General features: G+C 38.6%; 1 protein-coding gene across 1 annotated transcript in view; it reads left to right on the top strand.

The window, feature by feature from the left end:
- Positions 1-24,524, top strand: part of MYO3B (myosin IIIB) — a 600,588-nt gene that overhangs the window by 439,219 nt on the left and 136,845 nt on the right. Inside the window, 1 exon segment of the mRNA XM_043993615.1 lies at positions 5,166-5,286. Within this exon segment, the coding sequence (XP_043849550.1) occupies positions 5,166-5,286 (121 nt within the window).

Raw genomic sequence — 24,524 nt, 5'->3', positions numbered from 1 at the left:
TTTAATTGGATATATTAATCATTTCCACATGTACATATAAATATATATTACATATAAACACATATATTATTTGTAGATATATACATATTTAAATATATGTGTACATGTATATTATATAGAGATATATACATATTTAAATATATGTGTACATATATAATATACAGAGAGAGAGAGAGAGAAAGCATATATATCCCTACCCATCAAGCAAAGATGAAAAAACAAAGATGAAAAAAAAGGTCAGCATAACTAACCAACACATCAACTGAACCTGATAGTATATGCAAAGTTCTGTTTGTTTGTCCTTCATTCTTTTTTTTTTTTTTTAGTGAGGCAATTGGGGTTAAGTGACTTGCCCAGGGTCACACAGCTAGTAAGTGTTAAGTGTCTGAGGCCAGATTTGAACTCAGGTACTCCTGACTCCAGGGCTGGTGCTCTATCCACTGCGCCACCTAGCTGCCCCTGTCCTTCATTCTTAAAGAGGACCAGAACAGATGTCATGACCTGGCAATGAATTGGATTTAAGTAAAGGAGGACTGTGCAAGGCATTTAACCCCATTTAGACCAGGAACACCCAGCCATAGAGACCTTGCCTTTGGTGAAGTCCATTTTTGCTATTCTTTCTGCCTGGCCCTAGCTCAGTATCTGGGGGTGGGTAATGAGGGAAAAGGGCTAAGTGGGAATAGTTTTGTTTATTTAAATAAATACTCATTGATCTGAATATTTTGTTATTTAAGACCGTAATTTCTCTTCATAGCTTAATTTCTGTAGACTAGTTAATAGTCCTTTAACCAGATCGTCACTTGAAATTTATTAAAGGAGTCACCTAAGTCATCTTTTAGCCAAGGAATGCTTTCGTTTCTCATAATTCAGTCCCTCTGGTCCATTTGTTTGGCTCTGAGTTTCCCAGACAAGCATATAATATAGGACATTTTCCAGGGATTAACTTAAGTTATTTTGACCACACTTGGAATTGCTTGAAGTTCAATGGTCTTACATTCCAACCTGAAATCACATCTTTTGTTTATTAATTTGTTTTTTGCTTTTTAACCCTGACCCAAACATCTCTCTTCACTTTTAAGACAAGGCCAAGAGGAGCTAGGAAAGACTAGACTTCTTAAAGCTATATTAAGAAGATTCCATGTGGTTCTATAAGATTTCTTAAACTTCAAATAATTTCCCCAAATCAATATTTTGATGACTGAAGTGTAAATGAATCAGAAACATGAAATAAGTTTTCTCCTCAATTTCATAGAGCTTTGAAAATGAATAGAATGACTATGGACTTTAATAAAAACATAGGAAGAGAATAACAGCTGGAGGCACTGGACAATCCCCAAATATAGAGGATCACAACCCTCTCTTAATTACAGGGTATAACGCCTTTATAACTGGAGCCCGAAGTCACAATTTTTTTTCGAACATCTTCCCAGAGCATTAAAAGTATTCATCTCTTTAACAAGTCTGTTAATGAACTGTTATTGCTTCTTTAAATAGTGGGAATCCCCTAAAAGGTATTAGCAAAAGTTTTCCATCCAAGCTTTATGTGAAAAATGTCATTCATTATGCCTTAATTGTGAGATGTACATTGCAGTAACACACAATGCTATCAACTGAGGCCAATACAATCACAAATTCCCAAAGGAGTCACTGCTATAAGCCTCCTCCTTTTTTTTTCCTTAAAGATGAAGAAGCTCAGAAGAAGTGAATTGCCTAATGTAACACAGGTGACAGGCAGCAGAGCTAGGACTGGAGTACTCAAGTCTCCAATTCTGAGCACCATGCATTTTCCATTCTACTTTGTTGCTACTCCAGGGAACAATGAAAATTCTGTAGGATGCTAATGATGGGAGTGGGAAGAATTGTGGGGGGGTTTCCTGCCCCTGGTGGTGGTGGGGAAATAGTAATGTTTGGTTTTGGGGTGGATTGCTTGGTAGAAAGGGCACTGAATCTTGAGTCAGAGGACCTGGACCTGACCTAGGACCTTTAACAACTGTATGACCAAGTGTGAATCATTTTAACTGCAGGGCTATGGCTTCCTCAACTGTAAAATGAGAGAGCTGGATCTTTTTTTTTTTTTAAGTGAGGCAATGGGGGTTAAGTGACTTGCCCAGGGTCACACAGCTAGTAAGTGTCAAATGTCTGAGGCCGGATTTGAACTCAGGTACTCCTGACTCCAGGGCTGGTGCTCTATCCACTGCGCCACCTATCTGCCCCGAGAGCTGGATTTTTAAAAGGACTATATCCCTTTCACAGGATCCTGCCCTTGGCCACCATTTAACCTCATTTAGGCCAGGAACAATAAGCCATAGAGACATTGCCTTAGGTGAAGTCCATTTTTGGCCCTAGTTCAGTATTTGGGGGTGGGAGTGGAGGAGAGGATGTAAGGAAGAGAAGTTTTGTTATTTAAAGAAATATTCATTTGATCTAAATATTTTGTTAAGACCATAATTTCTCTTCATACAAATTCTAGCTCTAGAGCCTTGATTGTATGATCCTTTGTTGCAGTAAAGATCACAAAATAAACAGTGCTTTCCTAGGGCAAAAGAACCTCTTGGGCTTTTATAATAAAGCAATTTGATTGTCAAGACAATAATTTGTGTGTGTATGTGTGTGTGTGTATATATGTGTATATATACATATATTCTTGTTTATCTTAAATCTTGTTAAATATTTCCCAATTATATTTTTAAAATTTTTTAACACTCACTTTAAAAGTTTTTGAGATTCAAACTCTTTGCCTTAATCCAGCCCCACCCCCACTCCTTGAGAAGGCAACTAATATGATATCAATTATACATGTGAAGTCATGCAAAACATATTTCCATATTAGCCATGTTGCAAAAGAAAACACCACCAAAAAAAAAAAAAGAAAAAGAAAGAAAGTGAAAAAGTATGCCTCAATCTGTACTCCGAGTTCAAAACAATCATCTTTTAAAGGGTCACTTCATTCCTTTTGAACTCAGTTTTCTGGTTTTCAAGATGAGAGAAGTTGAACTAGAATAATTCCTAAAGTCCCTTCCAGCTTTAATATTCCATTATTCTAACTTAGAGAGTCAGACAGTAGAGGCATCTCTTTGGAGGATTTCAAAATATTCAGGCTAATTGTGAAAGAAGAAAAGGATAGAAGAAATATCTGGATCCTCACTCCCTTTTGAAAGTTTTATAACTGGAATTGATAAAGAAAAACTCCTCAGAATGGACATTTAATAGGTTAATAGATTTATAACTTAGTGTTGTTGAGTCATTTCTGACTCTTCATGACCCCATTTGGGACTTTCAAGTCCCAGAGATGTTAAACAACTTGCCCAAGGTCACACAGATAATAAATAGTGGAAGAAAAATTCAGACTCCATCCTTCTGATTTCAAACAGAGAAATCTTTACACTATCATAGTGCTTTGGGGTTTCTTTAGGATAAGACTCTAACAAGGTCTCTTTTATATAGACAAAGAAAGTGAATGTCTCTGTAGCATGGCATAAGGGGCCCTGAAAAATTCATCTACCAAAGAATGTCTCTTACCTACTGCATTGCTTGAAATTTCCTTTGGATTGAGGAATTGTGTCTCCAGAAAGATCCCCTTCTAATATTACTATGTTGGTTGGATTGGCTGTGCCAACCTGAAATTCATAGAGTCCTTTACCTTAGTGAAGTCACCATGGTCCAGTGTCTTGGCTGCAGATTTGTCAGTTTAGAAATTTAATTTTATAAATTCACTTGGGAGGATTAGGCTCTGAGGAATTGAGTTATACTTATCAAACATCACCAGACTTTTAAACCAGAATCTCAATGGCCTCCTGGCCATTCCTAAAACAAAACACTCCATCTCTAATGTCCAGGCATTTTCTCTGACTGTCCCCCATGACTGGAGTGCTCTCTTTCCTCTACCCTCTGACTCTTTCCTTCCTTTCCTTCCTTTAAGTCCCAACCCGCATCCCATCTTTTCCTGGAAGTCTACCCCATACCCTCTTAATTGTAGTGCCTTTCCTCCATTCATTATTTATGGTTTATCCTATATATAACTTGGTCTTTATCTGTTTGCTGGCATGTTGCCTTCCCCATTAGATTATAAATTCCTTGAGGGCATAGATTATCTTTTGCCTCTTTATATTCCCAGCAATGATACTGGCCTCCATGTTGTTTCTGAAACAAGACACTCCATTTCCTGACTGGGCATTTTTAGTGGTTGTCCTCCATGTCTGGAATGTTCTCCCTCCTCATCTCCATCTCCTGTGTTTCCTTGCCTTTATTCCAGTCCCAACCAAAACCCCACCTTCTAGAGGAAGATTTTCTCAATCCCCCTTAATGTTAGTGTCTTCCCTCTGCTGAATGTTTTCCAATTTATCCTGCATATTGCATATATGTACATAGTTATTTGCATATTGTTTTCCTCATTAGACTATAAGTTCCCTGAGAGCAGGAACTATCTTTTACCTTCTTTGTATCCCCAGCACTCAGTACAATGCCTGGCATATGGTTGTTGTTGTTCAATTGTTTCAGTCAAGACTGACTTTGACCTCATTTTGGATTTTCTCCACAAGGATACTGAAGTTGTTTGCCATTTCTTTCTCCAGCTCATTTTTACAGATGAGTAAACTGAGGCAAAGAGGGTTAAGTAACTAGCCTATAGTAGGTGCTTACTAAATATTTATTGACCCACTTGGCTTTGGGTCCATGATCCTCTTATCTATTTTCTGATATTTTCTTTTCTTTTTTTTTTTAATTTTTTTTTTTTGGTGAGGCAATTGGGGTTAAGTGACTTGCCCAGGGTCACCCAGCTAGTAAGTGTCAAGTTTCTGAGTCCAGATTTGAACTCAGGTCCTCCTGAATCTAGGACCGGTGCTCTATCCACTGCATCACCTAGCTGCCCTGATATTTTCACCAATTATCACAAGTATCTTTTTGCAATAAAATACCTATGACCTAGCACAGAGTTCAGTGTTGAGAGAATGGGACTTGCAATTTGGTAAGTTTTGGTGGAATGCCACAGGAGGAGATCTAGGGAAGCCATGAACAGCATGAAGAACATGAGAATCTAGTGTTGGGAAAGAGGGTAGGGAAGGGGGATAAGAGGAAAAAAATTGGGAAAAGTCATTAAAAGGGGAAATGGGTACCAGAGCCCAACTTCATATCTCAGGGACTTTAAGTGTCTGTTTGTTTGCTCTCAGTTTTTAGGGGTTACCTTGTCCGCAAAAGCAATACCAGATCCCACATCCTCCATGGCTATGCAGAAGGGAGAGAACCCACAAGCACTTGCTTTGCTGTGACTGGGAACCCTAATGGAAGCTGGTGAGTCTTAGTCATTAAGTGTGACAGTGCCTGAGCCTGGCTACCTCTTACCCAATCAGCACTGGGCAGGGGCATTTATTCTTGCCTCAATGTGGATAGTCATACAATTTACCTATCTAATGTTGTTAAATGTTATTAATAGTACAAATAGCATGTGCTTGTAATCCCTGCTTCTGGGGGAAGCTAAGTCTGGTGGAATGTTTGAGCTTGGGAATTCTGAACTGCAGTGGCGTTGACATTCAGGGTGAATGCAGTAAGTCTAGGCACCAGAAGAAGGAAGGAATGGAGGGAGGGAGGAAAGGGAGAGAGGGAGGGAAAGAAAGAAGGAAGAAGGAGGAGGGGAGGGAGAAAGGGAAGGAAGGCAAAGGGGTGGGGAGAAAGGAAGAGAGGGAGAGAGGAAGGGAAGGAGGGAAGAAGGAAGGAAGGAAGGAAGGAAGGAAGGAAGGAAGGAAGGAAGGAAGGAAGGAAGGAAGGAAGGAAGGAAGGAAGGAAGGAAGGAAGGAAGGAAGGAAGGAGGGAAGGAAGGAAGGAAGGAAGGAAGGACGAAAGGAGGGAGGGAGGGAAGGAAGGAAGGAGCCATTTATTTAGTGCCTGCTGTGTTTCTGGTACTGTGCTAAGTGCTTTACAAATATTATCTCGTTTTAAAAAAACACACATCAAATATTATCTCGTTTGACCCTCACAACGACCCTGTGAAGTAAATGCTATTATTATCCTCATTTTACAATTGACAGTCAGAAGTTAAGTGACTTGCCCAGGGTCACACAGCTAGGATGAATCAGATTTGAACTCAGGTTTTCCTAACTCCAGGCCCAGAGCTCTGTCCATTGTGCCACTTCACTGCCCTTAAGCAGGGGCAATCTGGCCCAGGTCAGCAAACAAGCAGGTTTAAACTTCTGGGCCAGTCAGCAGAGAAATCAGGCCTGTGAGTAAGCCCAGAACTTCCAGCATGAGCAAGATATGGAGACCCAGTCAAAAATAATTTATTAAAATATTTTGGCTTGATCTGGCAGCTAGTTCCCAATCCATACCCAGATATAACCCACTATAAAATCTGTTCCCTAAAATCAGTTTGTGGATTGTTTAAAAAACAAAAACAAAAAGAAAGGAATGATCAGTCCTCTAAATCTGTTACTAATGTTGATTGTTTTGTTTGACCTAAGTTTTGCTGCCTCATGGTACTGACTTTATGCTGTTGTAATCATCTCATGTATAGATCTTTTGGCTTTTCTTTCTTCACATCTTCCCAAGTTTCTTTGAATTCTTCTCATTTGAAATTCTTTGATACAAGGATATTTCATCACACACACATACCGTACTTTGTTTTTTGTTGTTGTTATTCTTAAGTTATTTTTCAGTCACGTCCAACTTTCTGTGAGCCCATCTAGGGTTTTCTTGACAGAGATAATGGAGTGGTTTGCCATTTCCTTCTCCAGCTTATTTTACAAATGTGGAAACTGAGGCAAACAGAGTTAAGTGACTTGCCCAGGGTCACACAAATAAGAAGTATCTGAGGCCAAACTTGAACTCAGGAAAATGAGTCTTCCAGACTCCAGGTCTGGCACTCTATCCACTGTACCACCTAGCTGCCCAATATATATTACTCATAATATTCTACAATTATTTACTGCTTAAAATGCCTTCAAGGAATTTTTAGCATGGACCCCTTGGTTCACCTTCAAAAACCCCAAAGATATTCACAAACATGCTAATATGGAACACCTGCTCTTGACAGTTCTAACTCCAGCAATCATTATTTCAATAATTTAACCAACTTTCAATTAGCATTTATTGAGCATCTACTAGAGTAGACAATTTCTAAGGTCACTTTTTTTTTTTGGTGTGAGGCAATTGGGGTTAAGTGACTTGCCCAGGGTCACACAGCTAGTAAGTGTTAAGCATCTGAGGCCAGATTTCAACTTAGGTCCTCCTGAATCCAGGGTTAGTGCTCTATCCACTGCACCACCTAGCTGCCCCTTTCTAAGGTCACTTCTGACTCTAAAGCTATAGTCCTGTGATCTGCTTTCAGATGAAATGATGAATTCATCCTCAAGTTACCATTTTTGTTCTTTAAATAACCAGTTCTTTGTTGGTCAGAGTCATCTATTAGAAAATACGTTGGGGGACAACTAGGTGGTGCAGTGGATAGAGCACCGGCCCTGGATTCAGGAGGACCTGAGTTCAAATCCGGCCTCAGACACTTAACAATTACTAGCTGTGTGACCCTGGGCAAGTCACTTAACCCCAATTGCCTCACCTCCCCCCCCAAAAAAAAAGAAAATACGTTGGGCTTTCAGGTGGGTTTTTTATGGAAAAGTATGTAAAAGTTGTTGTGAAAGTTTATGTGTATTTTGTGAATCTGGGAAAGCTATGTGAACATCAGTGAATCCACAATCTCAATGATTTGGATACTCTTTCCATGGCTGCAGATCATTCCCCATCCTCAACTCCCATGTTGTTGTGCTTGTCTTTCCCCTCCTTATTAAGCTTCTGTAGAGAATTTATCTATAGAGGAAATTGCCCTCTGACCTTTTAAAAATATTTTGTGGATATAAGGGCAGTACTCAGACTGTTATTCTCTTACTTTACTATATGATTGGTCTGCTTCCTTGAATTTTCATATACATATGCCACTTTTCATGTTCAACTCATTGGAGATTCCTTAAGCCTCACTGTGCTTCTTGATGTTGCCCTTCCAATCATCTGCAGTTTTTATTTTTCTGCTATCATGGTATTTCATGATTTATAACCATAATATATTACCAGAATATTGCACTTAAATTATGAGTTTTGAATCAGGGAACAGCTTGGAATCATTGAAAATGCCAGGCAGTTTCCAGAAAATGCAATCCAACCTGATCTTTCTCTTTTTGGTCCCCGTACATTGACCATTTGAAGCAAATGTCCAAGACTAACTCAGTGGACATCCATCCAACTGCACTTCACAATCTGGGCTATATGCATTATTTCTTTTTTAGTTAGTTTTTTTCTTTTTCCCATGATTTTATTCCAATTTTACATTTAAGATGAACACTTCCATTAGACCACATAGAACAGAGAGGGTTGAACATGAAACTGAGAACCTCTATGATTTATAACTTCCCTTTCTTTTTAAGTATAGTAAGTATATTTTAAAGTATATTAAGTATTATTTTCTTTTTTTCTTTTCTTTTTTTTTTTGCGGGGCAATGGGGGTTAAGTGACTTGCCCAGGGTCACACAGCCAGTAAGTGTCAAGTGTCTGAGGCTGGATTTGAACTCAGGAACTCCTGAATCTAGGGCTGGTGCTTTATCCACTGCGCCACCTAGCCGCCCCCTATTAAGTATTATTTTCAAAGCTGTCCTGCTTGTCTGTGATTCCTTCTGGTCATCCTCTGTTCTCTTCTGTACATTTAAAAAACGTGTTTCAATAACCATTCTTCCTTCCTTTCCTTTCCTTTCCTTTCCTCTCCTCTCCTCTCCTTTCCTTTCCTTTTCCTTTTCCTTTCCTTTCCTTTTCCCTTTCCCTTTCCCTTTCCCTTTCCTTTCCTTTCCTTTCCTTTCCTTTCCTTTCCTTTCCTTTCCTTTCCTTTCCTTTCCTTTCCTTTCCTTTCCTTTCCTTTCCTTTCCTTTCCTTTCCTTTCCTTTCCTCTCCTCTCCTCTCCTCTCCTCTCCTTTCCTTTTCCTTTTCCTTTTCCTTTTCCTTTTCCTTTTCCTTTCCTTTCCTTTCCTTTCCTTTCCTTTCCTTTCCTTTCCTTTCCTTTCCTTTCCTTTCCTTTCCTTTCCTTTCCTTTCCTTTCCTTTCCTTTCCTTTCCTTTCCTTTCCTTTCCTTTCCTTTCCTTTCCTCTCCTCTCCTCTCCTCTCCTCTCCTCTCCTCTCCTCTCCTCTCCTCTCCTCTCCTCTCCTCTCCTCTCCTCTCCTCTCCTCTCCTCTCCTTTTCCTTTTCCTTTTCCTTTTCCTTTTCCTTTTCCTTTTCCTTTTCCTTTTCCTTTTCCTTTTCCTTTTCCTTTTCCTTTTCCTTTTCCTTTTCCTTTTCCTTTTCCTTTTCCTTTTCCTTTTCCTTTTCCTTTTCCTTTTCCTTTTCCTTTCCTTTCCTTTCCTTTCCTTTCCTTTCCTTTCCTTTCCTTTCCTTTCCTTTCCTTTCCTTTCCTTTCCTTTCCTTTCTCTTTTCCTTTCTCTTTTCCTTTTCCTTTCCCTTCCTTTCCTTTCTTTTCCAGCAACATTATTCCTAGCTTCCTTCTCCCTTCTTACTTATCTCCACCCCTATACCCCCATGGGGAGGGAGGGGGGAATCTTTGTGACAAATATGAAGAGTAAATTCCCTCATTGGCTTTGTCCAAGAATTTGTCTCATTCTGTAACCTGAGTCCATTACTAGTTTGTCATGAGGTAAGTAGCATGTTTCATTGCTCTGAAATTGTGACTGGTTATTGCACTGATCAGATCTCTTAAGTTGTTCAATGTTGCTTATCTTTTTTGTTGTTGTTGTTGATTGGTCATTTCAGTTATGTCCAACTCTCCATGACCCCATTTGGGCTTTCTTGGCAAAGGTACTAGAGTGATTTGCCATTTCTTTCTCTAGCTCATTTGACAGATGGGGAAACTGAAGGATCACATAGCTAACAAGTGTCTGAAGTCACATTTGAACTCAAGTTTTTCTGACTCCAGGCCTAGCACTCTATCCATTGCACCATCACACAATAAATATCTGTTGATTGAATAATTAAAATCGTTTGATGTGGTAGAGAAAAACACAACCATAAAGGTTATCCTCCAGCAAGATTTATCTCATTAGTAAACTTCCTACAATATTCTTTAGTCGGTACAACCACTGAAGTAATACTGTTTAACTGTACTATGAGATTCTACATCAAATAAGGAAGAAAACAATCCATCAATCAAGCAACATTTATTAAGCATCTCCTATGGGTCAGACATTGTGCTAGGGGATAGAAATACAAATTCAATAAATGGAACAATCTATTTACAAGTAACTTTTATTCTTTTTTGGTAGTATTTTATTTTGTTTTCCAATTACATATTTTCAACATTCATTTTTCTAAGATTTTGAGTTTGCAGTTTTTCTCTCCCCATCTATTCCCTGTCCCCTCTCCAAGATGGCAAGTGTATATATATATATATATATATATAAAAAATATCTATCTGTATATGTATGTATATATGTACATATACACATACATATATACATATATACAATCATGTTATATTTCCATATTAGTCATGTTGTAAAAGGAAAATCAGAACAAAAGGGGAAAAACCACAAGAAAGAAAAAAATAACAACAACAATTAAAGTGAAAATAGTATACTTTGATCTGCATTAAGACTCCATAGTTGTTGGTTTTTTTCTGGATGTAGAGAGCATTTTCCATCATAAGTGTTTTGGAATTGCCTTTGGATCATTGTATTGCTGAAAAGAGCTAAGGAACTTATATTCTAATGGGGGAGAAAACAAGGATGTATATGTAGATACATGTCTGTGTATATGTTCCTGTCCATTAGCATGTAAGCTCTCTGAGTAGGGATTTTGTGTATGTGTGTATAATGTATATATGTATATTTGTATAACAAATAATAAACAATGAAGTAGCTTAAACTCTATTTCTCACTTGTCTGTGAAAATATGACCTATTATAGAAAATAGTCTCTCAAAGTTTACCTGTTTTCTTCTCTTGCCTTCATCAAGAATACATAGTAGGGGCAGCTAGGTGGGGCAGTGGATAGAGCGCCGGCCCTGGAGTCAGGAGTACCTGAATTCAAATCCGGCCTCAGACACTTAACACTTACTAGTTGTGTGACCCTGGGCAAGTCACTTAACCCCAATTGCCTCACTAAAAAAAAAAAAAAAAGAAGAATACATAGTAGACCATCCTCATAAATATTTATGGAGATAAGAAAATTTGTTTTGGGGTCAGTAATTGCTGGTGTCTTCTTGGTTGTCTTTTCTTGGTAATAATAATGTCTATGACAAATCCCATTGTTTGGAATTTTCCCTTTTTCAAGATGTCCTGAAAAATCTATCACTAAGTGACTTTAAACTTATGTTGTATCCTACTGCTTTTTCCGAGATCATTTCATTCGATGTCATTTTTTTTTTTTTTTGGTGAGGCAATTGGGGTTAAGTGACTTGCCCAGGGTAACACAGCTAGTAAGTGTTAAGTGTCTGAGGCCGGATTTGAACTCAGGTACTCCTGACTCCAGGGCCGGTGCTCCATCCACTGCGCCACCTAGCTGCCCCTATTTGATGTCATTTTAACTTCTTCCAAAAGCCCACTGGATGCTGTTATAACAGTATACAAATGTTGTGATCACATTGTCATTAATGATGAGAATAGATTTCCATAGAAATACTGACTTATCGATCTACTACAGCTATTTCATATATATTTGTTGTCCTTCTAGTTTCATCTATGGATGTTCTTGGGATGGCCAGGCTCAGTTAGATATCATGCTGAGCCTTTTATAGGTTTATATTCCTTTCTACTGCTTTTTCAATTTTTCTGAGTTCATATTGCTCTTACTCTTTAGTAGTCTTCCTCTGTGTGTGCTTATAATAAATGAGCTTATAATCTAAACAATGTTGCCCCTGGCTACCATGTCTATTTGCTTGGCAAGGGGTTGGAATAGCAAACAACTGGTATCAGGTCAGTACATGACCATGAGAGATTAAAACATAATTATCAGTACCAGGAATAAAAGGAACAGAGCATTAAAAAAAAGAAACCTTGGGGAAAAAGTATACTGAAATGGACAATCCTTAACATACAAGATGGCAGATTTCAAATGTAGATCTAGGAATAGCTTAGAATCCAAGGTTATATCAGAAGACTGAGAGGAGAGTTAGTAAGCAGGTATAATCTCCTAGTGCCAGAACTAGCTTGTCCATTAAAGAAGGTGAGGGATATGGCCATAACATCAACATGGTTTTAGCCAGAAGACAGAGGAGTGAACAGTGGGATTCATATTGGAAGGACTAATCACATATCACAAGACATAAATTTTGTTTAATCTTATTGTGGTTTTCATACAATAATTGCATTTTAGACTATGGTCAATTTTTAAAAATAAGACCTATAATTTAATCAGTATAGGCAACATGACTAATATAGAAATATGTTTTACATGATTATACATGTATAGCTTATGTCAAATTGCTTACCATTTCAGGAAAGGGAAAGGGGAGGAAGGGATAGAATTTAGAAGTCAAAATTTAAAAAACTAAATGTTAAAATTGTTTTTACATGTAATTGTGAAAAATAAAATATTATTCAAAAATATTTCATCAGCATAGGGAGCTCCTAGTAAGGAACACCTTCTATTAATGCAGATTGATACCTGTTCTGCAGTTTATAGTCTTGGAGAGTTGTTGGACATGGAAAAATTAAGTGACCTACTTAAGGTCACACAGCCAGGTCTTCCTGATACCAAGGCCAGAACTGTTTCCATTTAACCATGCTGCCTCCCAACTTGGATTATATATTGTACTGTAAATTTAAGTGACAGGAAAATATGGGCATGATCCTTTAACAGACTGAGTCTACGTGGAATATCTCCTTCACTCCTGAAGCTGTCCAAATAATATATGTCCCTTACACCAGGGTATTAAAAAGACATAATAGGCATAGTGAGGATCAATATGCTGAATAGACAAGATCAGTTGATTTTAATTTAGAGGGAGCACACTTTTAAATTAGTTCAGTTAATAGGGCATTAGCTTAGAAGAAACAATTTGGTGTTCTCAAATACCTTTAACCCTGAGGTGCTACCACATTCTGAAGGAATATTGATAAAGTTGGGGTCAGAGACTCATACTGACTGGACCAATTTATGAAAACTCAGCTCAGAATTACTCAGAGGAAGTAAATCACTTCACTGACCTCTGTAAATGGGACTCTTTTAAGAGCCCTTTTACTATTAGTTTGTCATTTACATACTCTGTGAGAGATTTCTATTTACGTTACTGACATGTTAAATTTGTTTTTATCATTGTTTCTACACAAAAGATTTAGAACTGAATGGTAGGCATTCATTGTCCTGATGATTGGTGTTATCTTTGAATCTTTATACATTCCTAAGATTGCCAGTCCCATTCAATCATCCCTGGAACCTAGCTGGCAGCTGCTCACAGATGGTGGCAGCAGAAGCAGAGAGGGCTGAGGGGAAAGTCCTAGGTGGACTCATTAAAATCTAGCTAAGATTGTACCCCAAGCTTCAAGTAGAATAACTAAGAGACAGCAAGGATGTCATAGACCATTTAGCATTTTAAAACCTGACCTGTCACTTGTGATTAAGGTCTTTAAACCTGAGCTCAAATGGCTGAACTGCACCAAACTCTAACTTCTGACATAATCTCTATCATGAATGTACCATTCAGTATCCCGCACCATCTTACCCCACACAACCTTCAACTTTGTTTCCACTCCCTTTCTTCCTTCACTTAATAAACACCTATTAAATACCTACCATGTGTGAAGTACCTTGCTAGGCCCTGAGGAAAATACAGAGATAATAAAGACCTGGCCCCTATCCTCAAGGAGTTTGCAATCAAATAATAACAGCCACCACCAGTGAGTGGTGGATTGCAATGGACAGAACTTGGCAGTACTGGAGGGAACAGAGTTGAGGAAAGGCCCAAAACCTAGGGTACAGCTGCTAAGGACCAAAATGCTTGTTGACTGACTGGTCTAGTACATACTAGATGCTTAATAAATAAATGCTTTTAGAATTTAATTAAATTGGGGCAGCTAGATGGCGCAGTGGATAAAGCACTGGCCCTGGATTTAGGAGATCCTGAGTTCAAATTCGGCCTCAGACACTTGACACTTACTAGCTGTGTGACCCTGGGCGAGTCACTTAACCCTCATTGACCCACTCAAAAAAAAAAAAGAATTTAATTAAATTGAAATAGAGTTGCTAGAGAAACTTGCTATACCCCCAGCTGTATATGCCAAGGATACACATATAAAAACAGACAGTCCCTCCCTTCAGGGTGCTTATATTCTAATAGAAAGAGGCAACACCCTTGGGGGAGGGGGAAGGACACTTTATGATAAGTTAAAGGTATGATGAGGTGGTACATAAAGGATAGGTGGACACATCCCATCCAGAAACAAAGGCGGGTTTGATCCTGGTTCCTGATTCCACAACTAGAAGAGGGAAGGAGGACCAGGGTATGGACTGCAACCTTGAGGAAGCCATGGAAGAGGTGGCTATATAAAAGAGAAAGATGTGAAGCATGGTGGGTGTCAGGAGAGGGGTTCCCTTGGGCTGAAATGCCTCAAGGGCAAGTCTGCGGTGCTAGGTGCTTGTTGAAGACGTTGTAGAGTAGAAGGCTGGAGGGGAAGGAGTGCACTCCAATGTAAGGAAAGAAATGGTTCTTTCTTCCATGACATTATCTTTACCTGTTGATAATCTCCCCCATATTAATCTTGATAATACAATAATAAGTAATTATGTCCTTAATTCAATTTGGCTTCCATATGGCAGACCGCATAGGTAGCTTTTATTTAAGGTTTCTTAGCATAACTAGGACAGCTAGTTGGCATGCTGGACAGAGTTCCAGGCCTGGAGTCAGGAAGGTCTGAGTTCAAATCCAGCTTCAGATACTAGCTTTGTGATCCTGGGCAAGTCACTTAATCTCTATTTGCCTTAACCCACTGGAGAAGGAAATGGCAAACCAACGCATTATCTCTGCCAAGAAAACCCTAAATGGGGTCAGGTAGAATTGGACACAACTGAAATAATTGAACAACAACAACAAAATCTATATTACTTCAAAGTTCCCATTCTAAAAAGAATAGACAAGTAAAGAAAATAACTAAGGTAGAAGATAAAGAGTATGAAGACAAAATTTGCTTGGTTTATTAAAGATATTGGTTTCTTATGCTCTGTAAGCAGTGCCACGTATCTTTAAAATGTGCCATTTATACAAGTGCTTGTGGAGATATGTGGCAATCTGTAATCCCTAGCCTAAATGAGGACCTGGCCCACACTCTGCCCTGCTGTCTGGGAGGCAGTTTCACTGCCTCATCATGTCTGAGATCAGCACAATTGGCTCCCAGCCCCCAGAGCTGCAAGGATGACATGGAAGAGAATTATGTTTCCACCTCAAAAGTTGCTAGTTTTGTTTTGTTTTGTTTTTTTTAAACTGACTGAGTCATGTATATTCCCATCTCTGAGAATCTGAGTTCAAATATAAGCAGCCCACAATAAAGCTGCCCTCTCTTGGAATATATTATGAGCTACTGGATAAAAACATCCATACCAATATTATCAGTCTCCTCCTTTCTTATAGGGGATTTTCTCCTTGACAGTAAAGCTAGTTATGCTTTGTTGTTCATTTGTTTCAGTGACCCTATTTGGGGTTTTCTTGACAAAGATACTGGAGTGGTTGGCCATTTCCTTCTCCAACTCATTTGACAGATGAGGAAACTGAGGCAAAAAGGGTTAGGTGACTTGCCCGGGGTCCCATAACCAGTAAGTGTCTGATGCTGGATTTGAACTTATGAAGGAGTCTTCCTGATTCTCAATCCAGTACTCTATCTACTATACCACCGAGCTGCACATAGGAAAGTTTGAGGGAACTCAATATAGATGCTGAAATCTCCTATTATAAGAGCAAAACCTGGGGGAGAGAGAAAGGAGGTGAGGTCTATTCCAACTCCAAGTCTATATGCTTCTGGTACATACCTACCATGTGCAATACACCATGTTAGATACCAGTTCTGTCAAGATGAAACATGATGTAATACCCAGAATATTAACGTTAAAAGTATTTTAAATTAAAATTTTCAATAATTGGAGCAAATCAGAGGAAGCATATTTTAAATTATCTTAAGGATATTTGATAAATTTCCATTTAGCTTGAACTTCCACATCTCCAGGCCTTTGCTAAAGCATTTTCTCCACCTGTTATGCCTTTCTTCTTTCAACCTGACATTCAGTATTAGACCAAATTCTGTCTTCTCTGTTAAACTTTCCTTGGTAATCCCTCCTCCTTCTGCCCTCCCATGGCACTCAGTTTTTACCACTACTCTTGGGATATTTATCACACACTGACTTCTATTGGAAGGCTACATACCACAATGGAAAGAATGTTGGGTTTGGCGTTAAAGACATGGGTCCACATGCCCTTTCTTCCATTTGCTTTGTATACAATCATGGGCAGCACCCCTGACCTTTCTTGGTCATAGTATCCTCATTTACAAAATGAGAGAATTAGATTAGATGACCTCTACTGTCCTTATTAGCTATGTCTTTGATCCTATGTCTTACTCTTTTGCTAGACTAAGTTCGATGAGAGTAGAGAATTTATTTTTTGAATCCTCTACAATGTTTAGCATAGAGCTGTGCACATAGTAGACATTCAATACATATCTGCTGAATAAAAGAATTCGTTTATATAAAGAAGCTGAATTTTTATTTGTGTTGGGTTCAGGGGCAAATCTGAGTCTCTTGAAACATTTATTTTTACTCTTCTAACACGCTTCCAACCAGTCTTTATGTTGGCTTGAGCCTCCTGATTTCTTCTGCAAAAGTATAATATTGGCTTTTGCTTAAGAAGCCAGAGATGTTAGCTAAATAAAGGAACAGAGTTTCTATTTGCACTGAGTGCTGAATTTCTGGAACAGATCTATCTTTATAATGTGACAATAAGCACCAAGTGTGGGACGATGCTTAAATGTGCATTTTCTTTAGGAAGCTGTTATTCCGGTGTACAGATGTTAACTATTACTAATCCATTAGCAGACCACTTGCTATTGCTAAAAAGCTTCTTAAAGGGTAACTTGTTAGATCTAGTTCACAGATTTAGAGATGGAAGGAACTTTAGGGATTATCTAGTCCAGTCCCTTCATTTTACAAAAGTGTAAATGGAGGTTCAGGATGGAGAAAGGGCTTGCCTAAAGCAACACAAATATTAACTGGAAGAGTGATGAGCCACTCTAAATCTGGTGCACCCTTTCCACTACAATGATGGGGTGATCTTAAATGGAAATAGCAGGTGAACATTTCTCTAGTGTCACAGGATTTGGGGTCTTTGTCCTCTATTTCAATTCAATTCAATAGATATTTATTACATGCCTACCATGCGTCAGGCACCCACTATGTGCTAAGCACTAAGGATACAATAAGAGGCAAAAGACAGTCATGCCTTCAAGGAGCTTATAGTCTAATAGGAGAGGCACCATGCAAATAAATATGTGTAAAGCAAGCTATATACAGGAAAAATATGGAATAATTAACAGAAGGGAGGCTCTGCAATTAACAGGGGTTGGGGGAAACTTCCTTAAGAGGTGGGAGGATTGGAATATATCAGAAAAATCTGTTGAGTTAGGCATGATTGGAGGTGGGTGGGATGTGACATGACATGATCGTAGACCTATGCTTTGGGAAAATCATTTTAGCAGTTGTGCTGTGTGGAGGATAGACTAGCATAGGGGGAGACTTGAAGGAAGGGGACCAACCAGAAAGCTACTGCAGTGATCCAAGCATGGAGTGATGAACAAAGATGGTGACTGTATAAGAGAATATATTCAAGAGATATAATGAAAGAAATTGCAATATTTAGTAACTGATTGGATATGTATGGCAACTGAGAAATAGGCATTAAGGATGATATTAGGGTTGCAGGGTTACCTGAGTAACTAAAAGGATGATGGTACCTTCAACAATAATAGGGAAGTTTGGAAGTGGTATGGGTTAGAGGGGAAAGATAAATTCTTTTTTGGTGATCTTGAACTTGTAATACCTACAGGGCATCTAGTTCAAAATATCCAATAAGCAGTTATTGATGCCAGACTGAAGCTCAGGAGAGAGACTAATGCTGGATAGATTTAGAAATTATCAATATAGAGATGATAATTGAAATAAAGAGAACTGATAAAGTCTCCAGATAAAGAAATATATAGAGAAAAGAGGAGAGGACCCAGGGAAGAGCCCTTGGTAGTATCCATAGTTAGTGAACATGACATTTATGAAGATCCTGCAAAAGAGAATGAGAAGGAGCAGTCAGATATGTAAGAGAAGAACTGAGAGTCGCAAAAACCCAGAGAGGAAAGGGTATCCAAGAAGAGAAGGGGGTCGCCAATTCTACAGAGAAATCAGGAAAGATAAGCATGGAGAAGATGCCATTATATTTGGCCATTAAGAGATCACTGGTACCTTTGGAGAGTTGTTTCAATTGAGTGATGAGATAAGAAGCAAGATTGCACAGGGTTTAGAAGAGAGTGAGAAGAGATGAAAACAGAAGCATTAATTGAGGATAGCTTTTTCAAGGAGTTTAGCTGAGAGGTCAGTTGACAAACATTTATTAATCTTAGGGAAGAGAAGATAAGGAAGAAAACTGGCTATCATGATAGAATGTAGTAAGGGCTTTTCAGGCATAGGAGAGGCATCAGGGAAGGGATCAGTGATTTTGAAGAGATGGAAGGTTAGAGACATAGTGAGGATGATAGTAGAGGCAATCTGCTTGAGAAGAGAGAAAGGAATAAGAGCAAGAGTACATGTAGAAGGGTTAGCTCTGGTAAGCAGAAGGGCTACCTTATCATCAGAGACTTCAGTGAAGGGGTAGAGAGAAGGATAGGAAATCAGTTAGGAATAAGGATTATCTTGTTGAAGTGAGGGTCCAGTCAAATTAGCTAGCAAAATTTTGTAGTATAAGCAGCCAGCCTGGTCTTGTGATTTCTCCGAATTCTGTTCAGCATTACAGGAGTAAGAGCAGATGAGTCAAAGAGTGAAAGTAATACAGGGCTGGGATCTGCCAAAATGTGATTGTCAATAAGACCCTAAGTGAACAAGGGATTCAAAAGTAGAGGATGGTGTTGTATTGAATTGGATCACCATGGGGTTAAGATTGGGAAAGGAAGAGAGTGAAGTCAGGTCAGGGGTGATAGGCTGGCATAGCACTGAGAGATGGAGGGTTTATAGGTCACTGTGAGGATGAGAAGTAGGTTTAAAAGGAGTAAGACATTGGGAAAGATGGAAAAAAATGGATTAGGATCAGATAAAGCAAATTCAGCATTCTTGAACAATAAGTGGAATATTTATGGGTTGTGGTAATTGCAAACAAAAAATTGACCTTCCCTCCATGTAGCTAAAGTGAAATGGAAGAGTAAGTCATAGGAGTGTAATAGAAGAATTGAGAAGTTGGGATATTCGAGGAAACTTCAAAATGTTTGTTGAAGTCTCTTAGAATGAGGACAGGAGTTAAGGTGGAGAGTGCAGCACTGAACTTGTTAATATAGATAATGTCCTGGGGCTTATTAGATAACATCCCTAGAATCTGGATTGGATGATCAATTTGGAGACTCTCAAAGAAGAAGCAGCCAAGTGATGGTAGTAAAGGGAAATTCTGGCAGTGGCACTTGGGAACAAGGAACTCTCTTACCAACAGGTTGGACTATGATTCAAGTACAGTGAGTATAAGAATGAGTTGCCGGGGATGCAGTGTCATCAAGAGGAAGCCAGCTGTCAGTGAGTGCCAGAAGTTGGAAGGAGTAAGAGAGGCAGTGCTATAAGATAAGAACAAGTTTGTTAGTTACAGAGGAAATATTCCAGACAGCACCCTAGAAGGGGCTGGCAGATCTAGAGTGGTACATTGTGGAGAGATAGGATTGAAGAGGATGGAAATAGGAGAGCAGACAGCTGAGGTTGGGAAGAGGGTTATTATTTGACAGCTAGAGGTTCTATCACATAGAGATGTAGAACACAGGAGGATAGTGTGTGTTTTTTGTTTTGTGCTTTGTTTTTCGTTTTTTTTTTGGTGCGGGGCAATGAGGGTTAAGTGACTTGCCCAGGGTCACACAGCTAGTAAGTGTCAAGTGTCTGAGGCTGGATTGGAACTCAGGACCTCCTGAATCCAGGGCTGGTGCTTTATCTATCGTGCCACCTAGCTGCTCCCAAGGAGGGAGTATGTCTCCAGACAAAATAACAGAGATTGGTTAGTAAAGGCAGTGAGAAGGTTTAAGATTGATCTTCTAGTTTTCATCAGAGCCTTCAACTGTTAGACCTACCATATTTCTGTGACCTAGGAGGTATGTGGAAATCCATTTTGTAGTACATATGAGTATTTGTCCTAAGGCTGGTTGCACCCACCCAGTCATCAGGAAATCAGTCAATAGGAATTCATTAAATACCTACTATGCAACAAGTGAGAAGATTGATCATCTGCGCAGAACAGAGCTTGTCTGTGTTATGTTCTTGCATCAGTTGAGAAGTCTAGAGATGAGCTGGGAGATAATCTGTACCAAAATGTAAACCTATTAAAGAGAAAGAACATGGTTTGTCAGAGTCTGCAAGCATTCTGGGGACTGTGATAATACTATCTAAAATACTCCTGTGTACTTTTACTAATATTACTACTGAGTGGGGGCAGCTAGGTGGCGCAGTGGATAAAGCACTGGCCTTGGATTCAGGAGTACCCGAGTTCAAATCCAGCCTCAGACACTTGACACTTAACTAGCTGTGTAATCCTGGGCAAGTCACTTAATCCTCATTGCCCTGCAAAAATTAAAAAAAAAAAATTACTACTGAGTAACAAACTACTGTATACCAAGTGTGATGGTATTGAAGAAGACAGTTTGTTGAAATGGTTTTTGCAAATCTTTTTCATCTTTCTTCTGTTATCCTTACCTTTTCATTCTTGAATATCCTTGAGATAACTTTGTTTACTTAGATATCTTGCCAAACTTACTTTAAACTGGTTTTGCCTACCACCAAGTCTATATTTCTGAAATGACACTGCTCATAATTAGCTACCACCATTCTTCATACTATTTTATGGATAAATTTATATTCTGTTTTTTGGTTTTGGTTTTGGTTTTGTTTTTTTTTAGTGAGGCAATTGGGATTAAGTGACTTGCCCAGGGTCACACAGCTAGTAAGTGTTAAGTGTCTGAGGTCAGATTTGAACTCAATTACTCCTGACTCTAGGGCCAGTACTCTATCCACTGCGCCACCTAGCTGCCCCTGATGAATTTATATTCTAAATTACTGTTGACTTTTGCAACATCTCTCTCCTTTGGGCAAGTCAGAAGTATACTGGCTAGGGTGTTTTCTGAGCACTTTTGGTTTCCATGTAGAAATTAATTTAGATTGCTTAAACTTCTGGATAAAATTATTATAGTCAGTGTCAATGTAATTTCCATTGTCCATTTCCCACATTTGATTTTCAATAGCATTTGAAATGTCAGGTGAAATCATTTTAATTGTACAACATATCATTTTCTTACCCTTCTTTTTTTTAGTTCTTTTCCTAGCTGTAACAAGTCCATGATCTGATGGTGCACAGTTAACTCATGGGTAACTTTCACATGAATAAAAAGTCTTTTCCAGTTTAGTAGACCTATTTATCCCTTCCTAATGATGGTGGGTCTCTCTAGTAGGCCATATACTCCAATGTATCCTAAGGATTCCCTGGCCTTGACATCAGCTGTATATTCTCTGAGAATGCTGAGCCTTGCCATCCACTCTCTGTAATTCCTATAGCACTCTGGGTCTTTCCATCAGCCCTGCAGTTGTACTCTCCTGCACGCGCGCGCGCGCACACACACACACATGTGTATATGTATATATAAATATATGTATTTGTGTGTATATATTGAACTTTCCCATATATGTGTGTATATACATATGTATTCACATACATGTATATATGTGTATATACACATACAAATATATACATGTATGTGAATATATGTATGGATGTATTCTTCCTCAATTGGAGTGTGATCTCCTTGAGATCAGTCTTCTTTTTTCTGTTTGTATGCCCTTAGCATAGTGCTTAGCACATGGTAAATACTTAATAAAAGCATATTCATTCATTTGTTAATGTATAAACTGAAGTTATTCTCATCTTTTTTGCAAATCCTTGTTATTACTGTAATATGTTTGATGAAGTAATGATTCTTCTAGCTTCTTGGGTATATGGTAAAATCTATTAGGCAAACTTTGTCCAGCTTTCCAAAAATTAAAAAAAAAATACAAATGCCCAACACACTTAAGTTTAATTTGCACTATTTCTTTTTTTTAAAGGGGCAATGAGGGTTAAGTGACTTGCCCAGGGTCACACAGCTAGTGTCAAGTGTTTGAGGCTGGATTTGAACTCAGGTTCTCCTGAATCCAGGGCTAGTGCTTTATCTACTGCACTACCAAGCTGCCCCTTAATCTGCATTATTAATGTTTTCTCCATCAGTTTCTTAAGTCTAGAAAAATCAACAAAACAATAAATCAAGTCCTAATTTGTAATATTGCCAATTTCTGAAGTGAAAATCCTCACCCTGAAAATTTAACAATGAGCTCTCCAGCTGGTATGAGCTGATTCCTACATAGCCCTGCCTTTTAGACACCCTTCCATTTAGATGCAACTTCCTTCTTTCTTCTGGTTTATAGCAAGAATGTCAAGATTGATATAATTCAATTGCTCAAGCAATATGTCCACTCATTGGCCACTGAACAAGGATCTTATATTTAGAGTGCCAACAGTCAAACTGAAGTTTGTTGACAAGCTAAAAACTATCCCTTCCCCAACAGATTTTTTTTTTCACCAAACTTTCTGTACTTGCAAACTTAAGAGGAATTCCATATGTCTAAATAAAGTCTGCTATGTCCCGACTTAGACTTTCCCCATATTTTGAACACAAGATCAGCGTTTCCCTTTAGAGAAATCATCTGTCTCTGTATTATCTGTCCAACTTTAGCAAATTTAAGAAGAGAAAACTTGCTTAAGTAGAAATGTTGAAGGGGGAAAAAACATATTTGTCTGGAAATGAATTTTAAATAAGAGCATTTCCTTATGGACAGTTTAAAGTCTCTGCTTCCAGAAGAAGCCTAGATTATATTCTTAAATGCATAGTGAGAGGAGGTTAATTCTATGTCATTTCCGATTGCAGTCACAGGCTTTGTCATGGGAAATCATTAACTTTGTTCCATTGTCTTTTCTTAGTTATGAGAATGAAGTATTTGCATATTAATGCCTGAGATGTTTTGTGAATCTCAATGGCACTTTGCTGCTATCTGTGCTAGCTGCGTAAATTTGCCTAGGTAGCCACTAGCAATAAAAGAAAAAAACAAGAGGCCATGGTCATCTAAAGTACTTTAAAAGGAGATAAAGCCCATTTCCCCTTACAGGCCACTGCCTGACATAGCTGATAGAGAGTGGTGGATTTAAGTTAGAAAGACCTAGGTGCAAATCTAGTTTCAGACACTCACTAGGCATGACCCTAAGCAAGTTACTTAAGATCTCCCAGCCTCAAATTCCTAGTCTGTAAAATGAAGATAATAATACCTATATTCCTAGCCCTGTTACTCTGGGTAAGTCCTTTAACCTCTCTGTGACTCAGTTTCCTCATCTGCAAAATGGGGATAATAATAGCACCTACCTCCCAGAGTTGTTATGAAGATCAATTGAGATGATAATTTTAATATAAATGCTTATTATTATTATTATTATTATTGTTATTATTAAATTTCACAAGCCTATCTGTGAGGATCAGATGACCTAATGTTTGTCAAGTCAGAAAGCATGGGAAAAGTACCTGTTGTGTGCCAGGCAATGTGCTAAGTATTGGGGATACAAAGAAAGGCAAAATCAGCATTTAAAGTGCTTGGAAAGCTTTAAAGCACTATATATGTCAGTAATTATAGGCATTATATATTTTATCAATCTGTCAAAAAGCATTTATTAAAGTCCTTGCCCTTAGGGTTCACATAGTCAATCAGAAACAAAATGTTCATAAACAACATAAACACTGAGTATTTTTTTTTCTTCAGGGAAAAGAGGGTATTAGCCGTGTGAAGGTCTCTTTTACCTACCAATCTATGTGAGGGGTAGTCAACCATCAATGGATTCTCTCTCTCTTTTTTTTTTTTTTTTGCGGGGCAACGAGGGTTAAGTGACTTGCCCAGGGTCACACAGCTAGTAAGTGTCAAGTGTCTGAATCTGGATTTGAACTCAGGTCTGACTGAATCCAGGACCAGTGCTTTATCCACTGTGCCACCTAGCTGCCCCCGGATTCTCATTTTTTAATTACTCTTCCTCTTCTCCAATATCACCTCATATTTATTTGACATATGTTCTACCTGTTGTCTCTCCCCACCCCAGAAAAATATAAGTTCTTTGAGGACAGGAATGAGTTTTGGTTTTGTATTCCTAGTCCCTAGCTCAGAACTTGGCATATAGTAGGTGTCTAATAAGCGTTGCATGTATGCATTCATGAATGGATGGGTGGATGGGTGGATGGATG

This window comes from Dromiciops gliroides, chromosome 3, assembly GCF_019393635.1.
Source record: "Dromiciops gliroides isolate mDroGli1 chromosome 3, mDroGli1.pri, whole genome shotgun sequence".
NCBI classification, from domain to species: Eukaryota; Metazoa; Chordata; class Mammalia; order Microbiotheria; family Microbiotheriidae; genus Dromiciops; species Dromiciops gliroides.
Note: the sequence above shows the minus strand (reverse complement) of the source record. Positions and strands in the feature narration are given on the sequence as shown.